Source organism: Morus notabilis, unplaced genomic scaffold, assembly GCF_000414095.1.
Source record: "Morus notabilis unplaced genomic scaffold, ASM41409v2 Scaffold802, whole genome shotgun sequence".
Taxonomy (NCBI): Eukaryota; Viridiplantae; Streptophyta; class Magnoliopsida; order Rosales; family Moraceae; genus Morus; species Morus notabilis.
The window spans coordinates 233043-252566 of NW_010358472.1; the positions used below are offsets into that span (position 1 = coordinate 233043).

At 33.7% G+C, this 19524-nt stretch overlaps 1 protein-coding gene across 1 annotated transcript; it reads left to right on the forward strand.

The window, feature by feature from the left end:
* The first annotated feature begins 110 nt into the window (after positions 1-110).
* Positions 111-5197, forward strand: LOC21396817 (chaperone protein ClpB4, mitochondrial). Its single transcript, XM_010092686.2, has 10 exons — positions 111-499; positions 599-817; positions 887-1124; positions 1258-1453; positions 1571-1625; positions 1932-2082; positions 2623-2931; positions 3089-3354; positions 3451-4380; positions 4475-5197. Exons 1-10 carry the CDS (start codon positions 212-214, stop codon positions 4778-4780), a joined length of 2958 nt encoding a protein of 985 aa, XP_010090988.1. The 5' UTR covers positions 111-211; the 3' UTR covers positions 4781-5197.
* Positions 5198-19524: the final 14327 nt, after the last annotated feature.

Sequence of the window (19524 nt, forward strand, 5' to 3'; positions counted from 1 at the left end):
TGTTATTTCATTTTTAGTTTATTTTTTTCCTTTTCATTTTAGTTTATTTTTTCTAAGTATTAGCAGACACTAGACACTGCATAACTATTCTACACCCTTCCATTGGCCCCTTCCCCAAGCTTCCATACCACCTTCTCCATATATCTCTATCTCTCTGAAACCACCAAAAAACGCAGGAAAATCCCTAATTGCTGTTTTGCTAGTTGCTCAAATGGCGACAAGGAAAGCTTCGAGGCTCGCCAAGTCCGCTCTAGCCGCCATTAACGCCTCCAAAACCTCCACAACCTGTGCCCCTCCCGTAGCCTCTCGCGCCCGAGCAGTCGCCGCTGGTTCTGGTTCCGCCTCGGCCAGGTCCGTCACCTCCATTTCTCGAGCTCAGATTTCCGACATAATCGCCGACCAAAACGATGTCGTTTCGGCGAAGCCTTCGTCGAACGTCTTCGCTCGCAAGTTTCACTCTTCCTCTCCGCTGTACTATTCCGCGACCAGCTCTTCTCAGGTTTCGAAAGAAAATACGTGAATCATTGATTTTAAGTTTGCGTATAAAATGAAATGCATGAATTTATGAAATTTTCGCTTGTTCGTGTATTTGTTTCAGATAAGTCAAAATGAGTTCACTGAGATGGCGTGGGAAGGCATCGTCGGTGCCGTCGACGCCGCGCGAGCGAGCAGACAACAGGTGGTTGAATCCGAGCACCTGATGAAAGCTCTTCTGGAGCAAAAGGATGGATTGGCGAGAAGGACTTTCGCAAAGGCCGGGGTTGATAACACCTCGGTTCTCCAGGCAACTGATGATTTCATATCGAAACAACCAAAGGTATGTGCTTTGATCGACAATTTCTTGTGGATTTTGTGGGACGGATGATTAATTGTCTGGTTTTTGCAGGTAATAGGAGACACTAGTGGCCCTATAATGGGGACACATTTGAGTTCCGTTTTGGACAATGCGAGGAAGAATAAGAAAGAAATGGGAGACGATTTTGTGTCGGTTGAGCATCTTTTGTTGGCGCTTCAGTCGGATAAGAGATTCGGTCAACAGTTGTTCAAGAACCTTCAGCTTAGCGAGAAGGATTTGAAGGATGCAATTCGTGAGGTTCGCGGGAGTCAACGGGTCACTGATCAAAGTATGAACTGCCTCTCGTACGCTTTTGTGTAAGAGAGTTTTGAGGTCTTGTTTTCACGAAAATTGCTAGGAAATTCGTTAGAACTTTTAGTTTTATTTGTTACCAATTTTTTATTTTTTTTCCGTATATTTAGACCCTGAAGGAAAATATCAGGCATTGGAAAAATATGGGGTTGATTTGACTGAGCTTGCTCGGCGTGGAAAACTTGATCCTGTTATTGGTCGAGATGATGAAATACGGAGGTGCATCCAAATTTTGTCTAGGAGAACGAAAAATAATCCTGTTATTATTGGGGAGCCTGGTGTGGGAAAAACTGCAATTGCTGAAGGGTATACTGTCTATTCTATCTATAATATACGTATAAATGCGGTAATTACACACACACACACACACATACATATATGTCTTCAATTCATATAGGAACATCCTTTGTTTATTTTTTTCAGATTAGCTCAACGGATTGTGCGTGGAGATGTTCCTGAACCATTGCTGAATCGAAAGGTCTTAACACTTATATAACGCAGTTATTCCATTATTTTAGGATTAAAAGTTTGGGTTTTTTCTGTTTTGTTTCTTTTCTTTATTTTTTCCCTGTTCTGTTGGTTATTTGACGGTCCCGGATTAGTGTGTATGGTTAGTATAGTTTGTCATTCTTCCAGTTGTTTCAGAATAACGAGGTTTTGCTTAAGACTTGGTTTGGTTTAGGGATGATTTTCCATTTAGTGTATCCGTCTTTAATGTAGCTCAAATATTAAGATATGTTCACATTTGTATTTAAGAAACTGTATTTTATATTATATCATGCAGTTGATCTCTCTAGACATGGGTTCATTAGTTGCTGGTGCCAAGTTTCGAGGAGATTTTGAGGAAAGGTTGAAAGCTGTTCTTAAGGAAGTCACCTCTTCCAACGGACAATTCATACTATTTATTGATGAGATTCATACAGTTGTTGGTGCAGGTGTGTGTTCTTTCTCTGTAAAGAAGTTTTAATCCTGTTGTGGGGAGTCTAGCCTCTTTCTTTTATTTATTTATTTTTTTCCCTTTTTTCCCCCTCTTCATGCTCAGTGCTTCGTACGATCACGTTGTCCTAGTGGTGAAATCAGTATATCATACACGGATATGTTGAACAATTAATTTGTCATACGTTGTGCTTATTTCCATTTTGAATTATCTAGTGCAATGTATAAATTTATATTATTCCACTTTGGGTTTAGAGATAAACAGTCGTAGATTTCATGTGTTAGTAAGAGCTTGTGATCTAATCATTTATCTGTATTATCGAGTAAGAGCTTGCGATCTGATCATTTGATAGTATTGTTGAAGAGGGAAGAAACGTATTTAGGAAGGCATACTCTTGGGTGAATTATTGATGACACAATAAGGTTTTATGGTTTGAATTTCATATGACATTTCTATTGGTGTTCTCGGACCAGCATTGGATTAAATTTAGTACAAGCAACATGTGCATATGATAATGTTGTTGATAATTACTTTCTAGGGGCAACTGGTGGTGCAATGGATGCTGGGAACCTGTTAAAACCAATGCTTGGACGAGGGGAACTTCGATGTATAGGAGCAACAACTTTGAATGAGTATAGGAAATACATTGAGAAGGATCCTGCTCTTGAGCGTAGATTTCAACAGGTATTTTGTGACCAACCATCAGTTGAAGACACAATATCCATTCTTCGTGGGTTGCGCGAGCGCTATGAGCTGCATCATGGTGTTAAAATATCAGATAGTGCACTTGTTTCAGCAGCAGTGCTTGCAGACCGATATATCACTGAACGATTTTTGCCTGACAAAGGTATATAAGAACTTAGTTATTCAATGATAGAAAGGTTGAAAGTTCTTTCCACGTATTGGGTATTTGATTGTGATACCATTTTCTATTTTACACTCAGCTGTACCTGGCTATGTCTCGATGCTGTTTTCAATGTCGTAACATCAATGTTTTCTTTCAGCCATTGATCTTGTTGATGAGGCTGCTGCTAAGCTGAAAATGGAAATTACTTCTAAGCCTACCGAGTTGGATGAGATAGACAGAAGCGTGTTAAAGTTGGAGATGGAGAAGCTATCCCTGAAGAATGACACTGATAAAGCATCCAAAGAAAGGTTAAGCAAGCTGGAACATGATCTAGAATTGCTTAAACAAAAACAGAAAGAGTTAAATGAACAATGGGAGCGTGAGAAGGTTCTCATGAATCGAATAAGATCAATTAAAGAGGAGGTACTGTGTACTATTTAGCTTGGTTGTAAAAGTTTGTCTTTGAATTGCCCTAAGATATCATCTCCTAATTTAGGAGTGCTTATTTTCATTTTGCAGATTGATAGAGTTAACCTGGAGATGGAAGCTGCTGAGCGCGAATATGACCTAAATCGTGCTGCAGAGCTCAAATATGGAACTTTAATTTCTCTTCAACGCCAGTTAGAAGAGGCTGAAAAGAACCTTGCTGAATTCCGAAAGTCTGGTAAGTCCTTGCTTCGGGAAGAAGTTACTGATCTTGATATAGCCGAAATTGTAAGCAAATGGACTGGTATACCGCTGTCGAATCTCCGACAATCTGAGAGAGAGAAGCTAGTCATGCTTGAAGAGGTTCTCCACAAGAGGGTGGTTGGTCAAGATATGGCAGTGAAATCAGTTGCTGATGCAATTCGACGTTCAAGGGCGGGATTGTCTGACCCTAACAGACCAATAGCCAGTTTCATGTTCATGGGTCCTACTGGTGTTGGAAAAACAGAGCTTGCAAAGGCCTTAGCTAGTTACCTTTTCAACACAGAAAATGCTCTTGTCAGAATTGATATGAGCGAGTACATGGAGAAGCACGCAGTTTCGCGCTTGGTTGGGGCGCCTCCGGGTTATGTTGGTTATGAAGAAGGTGGGCAGCTGACAGAAGTGGTTCGCCGAAGACCTTATGCTGTTGTACTTTTTGACGAAATAGAAAAAGCGCACCATGATGTCTTCAACATTTTGTTGCAACTGTTGGATGATGGAAGAATAACTGATTCTCAGGGACGGACCGTGAGCTTCACAAATTGTGTTGTAATAATGACATCCAACATCGGTTCTCACTTGATACTCGAAACCCTTCGCAACACCCAGGACAGTAAAGAAGCAGTTTATGAAGTGATGAAAAGGCAAGTTGTTGAGTTGGCTAGACAAACTTTTCGCCCTGAATTCATGAACCGAGTCGACGAATACATTGTCTTCCAGCCTTTGGACTCCAAAGAAATCAGCAAAATTGTGGAGATACAGGTGATTCTTTCGACTTCATCTTACGAATAGCGCGTCTTGTTTTTTGTATATATCTAGTAAGAAACATGGTAACATCTTTTGTTTTGTGACCCAGATGAACCGGTTGAAGGAGAGGCTGAGTCAGAGGAAAATTGAGCTTCATTACACAAAAGAAGCTGTTGAACTTTTGGGAACACTGGGATTCGACCCGAATTTCGGAGCAAGACCAGTTAAACGAGTTATACAGCAGCTCGTTGAGAATGAAATTGCAATGGGAATCTTGAGAGGTGATTTCAAGGAGGAAGATTCGATTATCGTTGATGCTGATGTGTCGTCCAAAGACCTTCCTCCGCATAATAGATTGCACATCAAGAAATTGGAGAACGGCTCTTCTATGGATGTCTTGGTTGCCAATGACTGATCTGAGAGCAATTTTGTTTTATATTACAGAAGTACTTTTGGTTTTGTGTAAAGTTGGGCTGTGACTGCATCTGGAGAACTACTTTTTTTTTTTTTCATTTTTGCTTTGGGATGAAAAGGCATTCATTAACTAAACGAAGAGGATGACAGAAAATGTAGGCTGAGCAAAAGGAAAGCACCAAATTCCGAACTGGAGGAAGAAAAGAAAGACTTAAAAAAGTTGCAGAATTATGCTTGAACCTATCTATTTCTATTCCTCTTTCTTCTCACACACACACACACAAACCATCTTAATAGTAGCAAAGGATTTGTATATAGATACTTGTACATAAAATAAAACTAGCAGCAAACGATTTGTATGTGGGGTGTGCATATAAATTATGTATACACTAGGGCCATTTGCAAATTGAACCTTGAAACAGCGACGAATCGAGGAAAAAAAAAAAAAAAAAAAAAAAAAACTTGATGTTTTCAGGCGTAATGAAGAGAACGCCTCCATCACTCTTATGGTAAAAGTTAGGATTAGGGAGTCACCCTCTTGTTCCCCTGGGAAAAAAAAAAAAAAAAACTAGGGCAATTAGTTTTTTCTTATTATTTTTTATTCACACGATAGTTTTTCAAGATGCATAATTTTATGATATTTTGTTGCAACATTTTTGTCCTTCAAAGTGATTCTCATGATATGTCACCTTTATCATAAATCTGTTATATTTATGATAACTAATGATCACTTGTGTCTATTGCACATAAATGTTGTTAACTTTTTCAAATTTTAATCTTGTGTTGTTATCATAAGGTTGCAATTCTTTTCTTAAAGTTATTTTGTTGGCTTTTGGTAAATAAACCGGGGTTTTTTTTTTTTTTTTTTTGAAAGAGGAATTATATTCAACTAACTAAATAAAAGAAATAACCACCACTACGAATGACTCAGTGATACACGAGAAGTAAGAACCCAACCATGTGTCCAGATTTCTTTAGAATAATAAGAAGAAAAGTTTAAGCAAGCAACTAACAAATATTACAAGGATCCAAGGCCATGAGGAAAAAAAAAAAGAAAAAAAACCCTAAGCAAAACTCCAAAGCAATCCCTAAAATTGTAACCTGCCCATTTTTGTCACTTAAATCACTTCTCATTTCGAGCTAAAGGCTATGATCTTCTACAAATATCGAGATTCACCAGATAAACTCCTTATATTGCACTATATGTAAATATGGTTATAATCATAAATACTACAACTTTATGATAATGTTCACCGTGGTGATCAACAATACAACAACAAAAACTTTATAAAAATTAACAAATAGGAGCATATATAATGATTGTGACCTTACGAAATAAGATTAAAAACTACAACACCCATGTTATACAGTCCTCACTTGAGAAAGAGAAGGATCGTAAAAGGAAAACTAGAAAAATGATATTCAATATTTTTGTGAGGATAGATCTCCACCACTTACAAAAAAGTGGGTCACACTAGATTGAATCCCACCTATCCACCTAATGGGATCCACCTTATGTAAATAGTGGGATTTTACCCTATGGAGATGAATAGAAGTTCGTCAAAAACTAAGGGCTTGTTCTTTTAGAGTTTAACTTGAGTATAATTCTTGAATTGAATTTGAGTTATAACTTGAGTTGAACTTGTAACTTGAGTTTGTGTTTGGTTGTGTACATTTGAGTTATGGTTTGAGATAAGAATCTTTTTGAGTGAGTCAAAACTTGAATTTGTATTTAGATAGTATTTTAATAAAAACTTAGTTTAATAGGGTATATGGATCGGGTTTTATTCGTCTTTTCGTTGTCAACGCATAGAAAAAAAAATCATTTCAATCAGAATTAAAACGAAAAAGTTATAGCATTTTTAAGAATAGAAAAAATATTGTTCATTAATTTGAGTTCGAGTTTCTGAACTCGAATTGAAGGGGAAACTTGAACTCGAGTTTTAGTCCTAAACTCGAGTTTGAACTCGAGTTTAAACTCGAGTTTAAACTTAAAAGAACATAAACTCGAATAAAGTTATAACTCGAGTTGTATTTTTTTTTTAGTTTTTCACTCAAAAAAATAAGCCTTAAACCATCACAGTACTCCTCCAAACGCAAACTTTTATAAAATCAAACTTCGAGCAGAGTTCTTTTCTTTTAACTTAAAATTTAAAAATATCATCTATGCTTGTGCAAGGTTACAATCTTTATATTCATTATCTGGGAAGGGTTTAGCAATAATTGTAGCAGTTATGTCAAAAATATCAACGGAAGAGAAACGTTGCTAAAATTTTGAAAGAAATAGCAAATGGTGCAAATTAAAATTTAGGGAGTACCATATTGTTATAGAATGAAAAGGTCGAGGAGAATTTGTAAATTTCGTCCTAATTTATAATGCATGCAAGGGGATAAATTTGTGTGCCAAGGGGCTTTATTTTGGTAGAGTTTTATCATGCTTCTGGCTCTTATACTGAAATAGTTTAATATAAATAAACATTAAAAATAAAAGATGTTACGTAACCTTAACGTTTAATTTGATTCACACATTTAACAAAAGTTGTAATTAATCTAAAAAGAAAGAGCAAATGCGATTCAATTTCGTAATGGCCGATTCTTAATAAACTCTTTGTAGAATATGTATGTATATATATATATATATAGATACACCCACACGTGTACATATAAATTCCATCGGTATGTCAATTAAGGAGCGCACAATAAATAAAAGCTTTTCTCAAATGGTGCATGTACAAGTCATTCAATTAATTATTCGTTTTTTACGAGCCAAAAAAAAAAGTATACATGCATCTAACCAAATCAAAACATTCCGTTGCTGATTATTTAGCTAATTTTGATATAGTTTTCTGGTTATTATATTTGGTGACATAATGCTTTAAATTTTGTTTTTACGGTGGTTGATTTAGATGTTTTTGGTTTTACTATATATAAGTTTAGGGATTGATTTTGTTGTTTTTTTGCTGTGTTTCTTTTCTTATGTACGTACGTTTCTTTTTTTTTTTTTTCTTTTATAATAAAATTGCAAGTCTTGTGGCTTGTTTCATAAAAAAAAAAAAAAAAATCTAAACATTCCGTTGAAAAAAAAAAAAAAAAACTAAACAAGTCGAATTCTCAAGAAGTCATCCAAATAACATAAAATCTTAACCCGTACTGTCGAATAGTTAAGGCGGTTCCTTTTTTTAACTAGAGACTGCGAGAGAAGTAATTATAATTTATACCAGATTATAATTATAATTTATAATTACATCAAAAATTACAATATAATGTATATTATAAAATGTTATATATTACATTGTAATTATATATTATAATGCTATATATTAATATTGGTATATTTAATAATATAATATAGTAGTAAATTATAATTGTAATTAATTATATATTAACATATAATATCATATGTCATAATTACGTGATATATGATATACTTATATTCATAATATATTTACAATAATATAATATCATATGATGATATAATGTAATATGTATTGTTATAGATAACTACAAGAACATGATAAATATAGTTATAATATTGTAATTAATTATATGATGATTATATTAATAAACTAGTTTTATAATATTATAACATAATCCAATAAGGATCCATGAGAAAAACAGAAAGAAAAAAGAAAACAAGCAAAATGCAAAAACTCCAAAGCAGTCCCTGTAATAATAACTTGACTATTTTTATTAGTTGAAACACTTTTTTTGTTTAACGGGAGTTGAAACACGGTACGGTGTGTTTGATTAGTGTATTCATGTCGTAATTTAAATTATAGTTCGTAGTTTGTTACAGTATTTTCTTTCATAAAAAATAAACATAAATTGAGAATAATTTTGAATCATGATTCTGAATTCATGAACCAAACATTCACGAATCGTTCAAAAGATTATATATTTAAAATTGGGAGGGATATGCTCGAAGTATATTTGGAGGAGTACTATGATGATGGATTGATGGTTTGTCCTTTTTACGATTCCTTCTCTTTCTTGGGGGAGGACTACTAAGGCCAGTTATTACAAGTTTTACGGCCAAAATTGCCATTATTCTTATTGACACGTCTAGAAATAATGGTTCTTCGTTTTTTTCCATCAAATGAAGATGAAGGAAGTGAAGGAGAGAGAGAAAGGGAAACAAGATTTATTGATTGCACCGCTAATATATAGTGCAAGAAAAAATATCAACCCCTTTATAATACCATGACCCAACCCATTATAGCTAGTACTGGCCACTTTCTGCTTACTTTGAAAAATGAATATACAGCAATTGCAGATATATATATATATATATATAATTGTTGTATAACCTTCTATCGAATTAAAGTAGTTTATGTAAGTTGCCCTTTCTCCGAATTATACAGTTATTCGTCTCTTGAATATTACAAAAGATCGTGCCCACACTTTTTTTTTTTTTGGGTGCAAATTAAACTAGCTCATCGCTGCTATTGGCCTGTTTTTGTAAAATCATTTTATAAATAATTGTCGTTTTCTGCACTAGAGGTGGACATTAGTCACATATATTCCTGAAAAAAAGAAAGAAATGGACTAGGTTTTTGGCAAATAAACTGGCTAAATTAGCTAATACATGTTATTCGCTTTGAAGCCACAAGGCTTCGTTTGGTTTGGGGTTTATAATCTAAAGCAATTTGCACCAATTTAAAAATTAAAAGAATTAATTAAAAAAATTAAAATAAATACCACCAAACAATATTGTAAGCTTTCTAGAGAGAGAAAAATATGTACGTTTGAAACTCGTTCTAAAATGATTTTATTTTTTATATGAAAATAGAAATGAAAATGTTTTCAATCTCAGACAGAAATCATTTTTGAAAATACATTTAGTAGTTTTATCAAGAGATTATTTTCAGTATAAAAAAAATTCATTAATGTCTCTCTCTCTTTTTCTGTGCTCGAGAGAAGAGAAAACGGAAACAAAAAATGAAAAACGACTAAAAGTCATTTTTCATTTCTCTCTCATTTTACACTAAATCAAAAAATCGTTTTTATTTCCGTTTTTTGTCTTTAATTGTATCAAACGTCGTTTCTCTCCCGTTTTCATTTCTTCTTTCTCAAGAAACGTGAAAAACAAAAACAAAACCAACATTAAAAGATTTTACGTAACCTTTCCATTTCTAAACCCCATATCAGCAGTCAAATGAAGTGGGTTAGGAACTTCTCTCATGTAATATTCGTTGGATCATTTTTCTACGAGCATTAACTCCTAATCCTGTTGAGTATTTTCAACAATCATCAAGGGCTTATACCATGGAAACATGCATGTACTTTGTAGAGCACTTGCTCATTCATACCTAGAAGTATTGTAAACAATAGAAGAAACAAACTCTGCTAATAATATGATTAATATAGCATGCGAGGATCAATACTCCAACAAAGCGTGGAGTAAATTATTTCAAAAATAACCAAATAAAAAATCTGTAATAAGATTTACCATTTACCATTCATCAACACACACATATATACATATATAGACGAGTTTTTAAGTATTACGTTTCTATCGATGGTCACCTCCAAATATAAAAATTTGACGTCACGTGATATAAAATCTAATTTCATTAATTATCATTAATTTTTTTGGTCAACTATTCAATGTAGGTCTACAATCTACAAAATTCTAAACTTATATAATAATACCATTGATTACTGACATATTTAGCAATTTATGTTTGAAAAAAAAAAAACATATTCAAAAGCTTAAATTTGTGGTATAATCAAAATGCTTTAAAAAATTCCATATAAAGTTCACAATTAGAAAAATTCAGGTTTGGCAAAGTATATATGGAAAAAGGGCATAACACAACTTTTGGTTGGGCCGAAATTAAAGGGCACAACATTAATGCAAGCATACGTTTCATGCTTGTTTGAGTAATAGCAATGAGATTCCCCAATATCATGCTAAGAATAGCTAGGATTTCCAGAAGAAGATGCCATTCGTTTGATGAGAAATAAAAAGGAATATCGAAAATTCGAGTGGCTGAAGCTGAAGCAGCTACTTTCGAAGTAACAGAAAGAAAAGCAACAACTGGAGTGGGAGAGTCAGAGTCGAAAAAAATACCTGTTAATAAATAAATATTAGAATAACCATTAAAACCACACCTACACATATAATTGGTCATTAATTTGGTGGTTTAGAAGGCGTAGTAATAAGAGTAATTACTAACAGTACACAAGCCTTCTAAAATATCACCTCATTAAGAATAATACGAGTAATTCTGTCGCGAAGGTGAAACTGTTACCACGATCAAGAAATCGGAATCTTACCTGCACACTTATTATTTAATGGAGGAAAATGACACCAATAGTTCTATCATTTCTAACTCAAAATAGGTGAAGATATCCTCAATATTAAGTTACAATATACTAACAGAGAGAAAATAATACAAAAGAGGTGATTCAAGTACTCAACATCAGTGGCGGAGCCACTTGAAAATGAGTGGGGGCAGTCAATCCCCACTTAAATTTTTTTGAAAAAAAATATTACCTTTAAAAATTTTAAAATTTAACACTTAAGTTCCCACTGAAATAATATATGTCTCCACTAAAATAAATATATTTTCTTATATGTCCTCACTAAGATAATTTGTTTAAAAAAATTTAATATACGCCCTCACTGAAGTGAAAGGTTGACTCCATCACTGCACGACAGAGCACTAAACTCTTCCAATGGGACATATCCTAAAATTCTCAATGCAACCTCTTGGCTTTTAAAGTTGAAAAGACACTAAGGAAAACGTAAAGAATATTATAATTAGTGTTGAATTATCAAGGGGAGTTTAATTTTTATGCAACCATTTTATTTCTTCCCCATACGGACAATACACAAAAGCATACATTATTTATAATTATCTCTCCGTACGTAGTGATCTCCATATAACACCTGGAAAATAATAGTGCAATTATTTGCCTTTAAAGTTTCTTATAAAAATATTTTGCCCGTGCATGATCATAACTATAAGCTCGGTTTTGAATATTATATATATAGGGTCCCTCTCACTTACTGTTATGGAATAGTTACCATAAAACAATTAAAGTCGTTATATTGAGTTTGGCTGTAATATCATAATCTTATGTTGTTATTAGTATTACGTAGAAAATTAATATTCATGCACTTTTATTAACGGTTCTCGTGTTATAAATTTTTTCTTTTATTTTCACCGGATCATGTCGAGTACAAATAAATTTTTGTAAATCACGTTGAGCACACAAACAAATCTTATTAATGAAGTTATTATTGTCATTCTGTACATGTTTCAGTTACCAAAACTTGTATTATCATCTTACATAACAAATTATCATTAATGTTATAATAACAAATTAAATGTTATTTGTTACCAGGTCTATGGTAACGTAAGCGTAATCAACATTGAGATAAGTAACCTGAGGCCTATAATGTATATAAAAATACACTATAACCTAATAATATATAATAATTCTACACTTCACTCCATCATATAACTTGTAGATGTTCAAATAGCTGGAAAAAAAAAAAAAAAGCCTCCAAAATGCCCACACATATACATATAAATCTGTATATTCATCAAGCAGCGAACATTAGATAAAAGATTTTCTCAAACTCTTTAGTGTATATGAATGCTTTTTATCAAGCTCTTTAGTTTTTGTCCCTTTTACGATTCTCTCTTTTTCTTAGGGGAGGACTAATGTAAGGCAAGTTACTCGTTTTGCGGCCAAAATTGCTCTTAGTGACAGTGAAACGGCTAGAAATCATGGTTACTCTAGGAGTGTAAGGAATCACCACGAATCCAACTAACTCGGCCTACCCGACCCTATCCTATCCGAAAATATAGGGGGTTTTTTTTCAGTTTAAAATTGGCCCAACCCGCAATGGGCGGGTAGGGTCGCGGGCCAGACTCCATTTACTCCGTGTAACTCTACCCGGCCGAAAAACACACTAAGTGTTAAAAAAAACCCTACACCTCACCTATCTCAGCTCCAAAATTAGACTCGAAAAACTCTCTGCGCCGCCCTGCCTCTCTACCTCTCTCAACTCTCAAGTCTCTGAGTCTCACTTCTTTTCTTTCCTTCATCGCATTTTCTTCTTCTCACTCTCTCTCAGTCTCTCTCACTTCTCGATCTCTCTCTCTCTGCTAGCCTCGTCGTCTGGGAAGAGAGTCGTCGAAAAAGATGTGGTGGCGGGGGGCCAATTTTCGGCGCCCGGTTTGGACGCAGTTTCCGAATTGGATCTGGGTGCTTCTTAGGCTGCTCTCCATTGCATAACTATTCTTGTTCGTGCCTCACCATAACCAGAATGAAGATCAGGTCGAACAACTGGCATTAGTAAGAATATGAGAATAACCTTTTCTTTGTTTTTGTTGTTTTTCGAGTCTAATTTTGTTTTCAATTTGATTAAGACTCTGATCTTGGTCCGTAGAATTGTAACATGTTTGCCTAAAATTGAGAAAATTGCTTCAGCAATCTCTGGACAGAGGCCCAACGTCCAACCTAAATTGACTAACCCGAATAATCTGAACCTATCTGAGATCACTCAAAAAGTTATGAGTTTATAAATTTAAAAGAGTGTTGCGACCTAAAATTTTTTTAACCTGTAGTGTACAATTTAGCTCAATTTTTCGGGCCAATACAAATCTACTCGGCCGAATTACACCCCTAAATTACTCGTCCTTTACTACCAAATGAAGTTAAAGGAAGTGAAGGAGAGGGAGAATTAGGAGAAACAGACTTATTGCTTGCGCCGATAAAAGTGCCAAAAAAAGCATCAACACCTTTATCATAACCATAACCCAACTCATAATTATAGCCATTATTTGCTGTGGCTGCTCTCCAAAACCTGTCTTACTTTGAAAAGTGAGTGTATAACAATGATATATATACACACACAGAGAAATTTGAACCTTTTATGATACTTTAAATTCCGTTTATTTTATCGATTTGAATTTAAAATTTAAATTTTATTATAGTAAAAAATTTTAAAAAATAATTATTCTTAATTTTTTTTACTATAATAAAAAATTTTCACATAAAAATATATTTTAACTCGAATTAACGAACTAAATAGGTATTTAAATTACAAATTAAAGCGGTTTATGTTAGCTGTACTTTTACGTTGTTAAATATAATTCAAAAGGGTTGCTTTACATTAATACTTACGGTACACTTTTTGCTAAATTATAGTCATTCATGTCTCTTGCATATTACAAAAAATCATGCCCACTTTTTTTCCTTCTTTTTTTTTATAATGTTTTTTTCCCAATCATGTCCAAACTAAAATAGCTCATAGGTGCTATTGGTTTGTTTCGTAAAATTTTTTATAATATTGCTGTCGTTTTCTGCAGAGGCGTATTAGATTCCTGAAAAAAAAAAAGAAAAAAAAAAAGAAAAGGATGTTATAATTAACAAATATTTTTTTTTCTCTGTAAATTATCATGATGATTTTTGGTAAAGTAAAGCGGCTAAATTAGCTCATACGTGCTTTTGGTTCGCTTTGAATATACCAAGTGAATTTTAGATAAATAATGCTGTCGTATTCTGCACTGGAAATGCTCATTGATTCTTACAAGATTTTTTTTTTCTTTGTATCGTTCTTCAATGAAAATTTTCTTCTTGGTTCATTTTGTAACTTATTATGTTTGCTTTTGACGAAGCAAAGCAGTCAGGGAAAAAAAAAAAAAGGTAAGCATTCATAATTTCATAGCAAGCGTTTTTATTTTATATATATATATATATATATATATATATATTGCGCGTACTAAACAATGCACGTAGATTCTTAAAATGACTGATAAAAGCGTATCATTAATAATGAAAACTCTCCTTTGTGTTTCATTGTTGTAAGTTATCATGTTGGCCTTGGTTCCTTTTTGTTTTTGGAAGGGAAAAAGGAGGAACCCAACTGAAAATCTGTTCATCCATTGATAGTGTCATCAAGGTCCAAGGTGAAAAAAAAAATCACCACGTCTATTTATAACCGAATAAAAACTTAATAATAAGATGAACATAAATAAATCCCAACTAAAATAATAAAAGAACATGAAATAAGATAACTCATAACTCTAAGCCCTATATTTAGAGGCGTATTATAGAATTATGATCTCCGTCTCTCTAACTAGTGTGTGATTCTTCTACAAGCCGCACAATTGTTTCTGGATTTTGGAATTGTCCGACCTACGTCCCTTGTCTTTGTAGGAATTTCTGGAGGCAATGCTCTTCTGTCCTCGACGTGCTGCGGATACCGCGTACTTCCTCTGCTTGTTTAAGCTCTTAACCTGCCTCTCATCATTTTCATCGGTAGCTGTGTTAAAGTATAAAAATTATTATTAACCCACATTTTAATAGCTTAAGTTTTTAAGATAAAATGGTGAACTAATATAGTATCAGAGCGGAAAGTATTGAGTTCAAACCCCCATAATTGTACTATTTATCTATCTCCTAATAACTTAAGCTTTTGGAATAGATTAGTAAATTAACAGACTGATCCTCTTGAAAAAGAAAATGATCATTTTAAGGGCTTTGGATATCATTTATATGATATCAAATGCTGTGACTGCCTTTATAGAATAAAAATGAAGCCGATGATATTACATTCCAGTTTCTCATGTAGATTTATTTGTGTCGCTTTTTTCAATGATGCTGGATATATCACATATGCCCCATCAATGCTTATTTGGATCCTTCAGAATTAGGGGGCGATCTAGAAAAATTAGTTGGGAGGCAAGGGCATGAGTGAACTTATGAGGTGGGGCAAATAAAGAGATGTAGAATTTTTGGATAGAAGGGGCAAAACACAAATTTTATAAAACTTTATGTACAAAAGTACATATATGTGTTATCCCACATGGAACGTGAATGAGGATGTAAAGTGATTTATATACATGGAATGACCTTAGACCCAATTGGTTAACCTTTTGGGTCAAGTTGGACTCTTGAAGTGTGTTGGGTAAATTTTACATATGGTGTCTCCTCAATAAGTGGAATCATAACCGATGGTTCGCATGAGTCAAGTGATCACACTTGGTTGCAATTCTCACGTTGCCTCCTATGGAGAGTTGTTGTTCCCGCAGTTGGTGCTGGTGCAAATGCGAATGGTGGAGCATTTGGTGGACTCGCATGGTTTCGGTTCTCTTTCCCATGCTTGAGTTGGCTCCCGTTTGGAGTGTGATGCTTGGGTATACCGGTTACTAAAAACTTTGGTCCGAGAGGGAGCTCAGTGAACACACACATGAGGGGGAGATTGTTGAGAAAAGTACATAGGTATGCTGTCCCACATAGAAAATGGATGATGATGTGAAGTGATTTATATATATGGAAGGACCTTAGACCCAATAAATTAATCTTTTAGATCAAGTTGAACTAGTTTTACATGTGGTGTCTCCTCAACACCCTAATCATCTATGGGCGGCTCAAATCATGTTTGGGTTCAAGTAATAGTTTCCAAAGAATGCTTCACAACTTAAACCAATTTCGCCACAAACAAAAGGAAAAGTCTAAATCAAGTTGTTTCTACAGTGCCACTTGGCTATAAATTATACTACAAATGGAGCATCTACAAGATCATGACTACACTTTCCCGCAAAGAACAAGCAGAAAAGAATAGCTTGTTGATAAAATATTAAAAGAAAAATTAAAAAAAAATTAAGTAAGAGATGGTAACATTCAATATCTAAGGCATTAAAGGGAATATAATACGAGTATCTTGAAGCGAAATTCTGTAGTTCAACTGTTAAACAAAGAAGGGGAAAAAAAAGTAACATAGCTTGCTTGTTCTCTATATAATTTCTGCCTCTTAAATCATGGCAAAAGTTCATTTTCACTGTAATTTTTTTTTTTTTTTTTTAAAAACGTTTACCCAAAAACACGAACATTTCAGGTGTATATATATATATCGGTTTATTCTATACCACCATACATATATCACCTCGGCCATGAGTTAGGACAAACAACATATCTCAGTAGAGTTTCCCTAGTTGCAAAAATTTGTCTCTAAACACAACAGGGTTATATATTTTTTAATAATTAAATTCCAAACCAAGACAATCAGATATTGTCATGCAAAACGATTTAATACAAATTAGAAACATTTTCTTATGCAGATATATTCTTGAATAAAATAAGCCTCTTGACTAAGAATAACATTTCTACCTGATCTATCAAGTGCAGAGAATCAACACCTTTGATGTCTTCTTCATTTGGACCAGATATGCATAAGTCATCTTCAGTCTCTTCATCACTACCGCTAGCATTCTTCTCTATACCTTCTCCGATGAACTGCAAATTTAAGTATTACATTGAAGAACACACGTGCTAATTCCTTTTTCTTTCTTACAATTATTTATAGAACACAATATCTGCCCATTCAGGTTATGAATAACTAAAACACGGATGTAAAAATATGTGACTGAAGTGCACTGCGGCCTCATAACCTCAAGAGAAGATAGAGAACCAAACACAAGGAAGTCGCATTGTTGTAATTCTGCTCAACCAGATCATCACTTGGGTGAAGACCTATTGGGCGCGCGTTTAGAACTCGTTCCAAAATGATTTTATTTTTTGTATGAAAATCAAAATGAAAACGTTTTCAATCTCAGACAGAAATCATTTTTAAAAATGCGTTTGGTAGTTTTATTAAGAGATTGTTTTCAGTGTAAAAAAAATCTATTAATGTCTTTCTTTTTCTCTCTCTCTCTGCTCGAGAGAGGAGAAAACGAAAAAAAAAAAAATGACTAAAAGTCGTTTTTCATTTCTTTCATTTTACACTAAACTAAAAAATCGTTTTCATTTTCGTTTTTTATATTTATTGCGCTAAATACCGTTTTGGAAACATTTTCATTTTTTTTCTCGAAAAACATGAAAAATAAAAACGGGATCAATTCTAAACACGGCCATTAACTCTAATAATGTATAAGAGATGCTATGAAAGAATATTATAGTAAAGATATTTCAAGTAGGCTAGTACTTCAGAAAACACCAGATGGTTTCATGTCTAACTTAATAAAAAAACCATCTATTTCATAATTAGTTCAAAGCCAGACCAGCCTATAGACTTTTCATCCAAAAAAAAAAAAAAGAAGAAGGGCAGCCATAGACCGAAACGCGCAAATTGGTGAGAATTTCTAAGCCCTCCTGATTAGCTTATTAACCACCAGGGTTGAGAATCAAAACAAATAAACTATTTAACTACAACCCAACCCCTCCAAAGGTTCATGTTATAGTTGCAGCAAGTTCCATGTCTAGAAAACCAGCATCTTTGACTATTGAAGAAAAGCAAATTCTGCCACTTTCATCTGTATCAGCCTCTTCGCCATCAGGATCAACCGAGTGTTCTTTAAAAGACAAATCAAACCTGAGAAGGAAAAAAATGGAGGGAGAGAAAGAGAAATAAGAATTTGCCAATACTAAATGACGAAGAAGGTTAAAAGAAGCGACTCTAGTTAGTATAAAAGATAGGAGGCCAAAAAAACAAAAAAGTTCCAATACTAAATGACTAACAGAAGTAATAAAGTTCATATACTAGAATACAAACAATCACTGACCGAAAAACTTAACACGCATTCAACATCACGGTCAAAGTACCTGAAAATGGAATGTACTAGAATGAAAAATAGAGTAATTAAACTTGAAAATACGGATAGCAAGTATGAGAACCGGATGAGAAAATAAAGATAAAAATGTGACCAATATAGATATGAACGAGTAAAATAAAATAAGTGAAACCGAGAAACAAGCAAGACTTTGGCAAATACGGGCCCCGTTCATTTCGCTGATTCGAGTTTAGAATTTAATTTTTTCTACAGTAAAAAGCTCTCACGAACAATCACATCTAACTTTTTTGTTACAGTAAAAAGCTCTCACATAAAGTCACATCTCAACTCGAATTAAAAACTCGAATCAACGAACTAAATGAAAAGAGCAAGTGCTGACATTGAGAAGAATCACGGTGCACGAGCTTATGTTTGAGTAAATCCCTCAAGACTTCATGTCAACCCTGTCACACCCGAAATTTTAGATTTTAAACGGGGAATTTGAAGCACATTTCAGGTTATTTTGAAATTTTTAATTTTATTATGTCTAACCCCACTTAAATAATAAATTTTCAAATTTGTGATTTGATAAACGAAGAAACCAAATAAATTAATGTATAAAACAATATGAAACAACAAGAAGGGTAGAATGAAAGCATACTTGAGAGCAGCTGGAACGTACTAAAATCAAACTGAAAGAAAGGAGTCCATGTGAATTAGGCGAGATTCATCAGTAACCAAAGGACAAGCAAATGGAAAACTAAAAATTTATCTATATATATAGGCTTTGTCTACGGTCATTCTCCTCAATGTAACATATGAAAGTGAAAACGTAAAATTTTAGTTATTTAACGTAACATGAACACTAGAAAGACGTAACACTAAGAATTTTGACTAACTTATACTATTATTATACTTTAATTTAGTTATTTATTATAATAAGGATGTTAAAAAGGTGTAATAATTAGAGATAATTAAATATCTTGATATCTCACATTATATAACGTTTTACATTTTTATACGTTATATTCGAGGGACAGTTTCTCCAAAAGACCGTAGAAAAACTATATAATATATATGTATAAATAGACATAACTAAATAAAAAAACTGCTGTTGAAGTTTTCATAAAGTACTGACCTTTTTCCTTGTCATTCCTTTTTGGTTCATTCCTCTCTCGACAGCTGCAAGAACCTTAAAAATCGTCTTTGGTTAAATGTACAAGATTGCTCACGT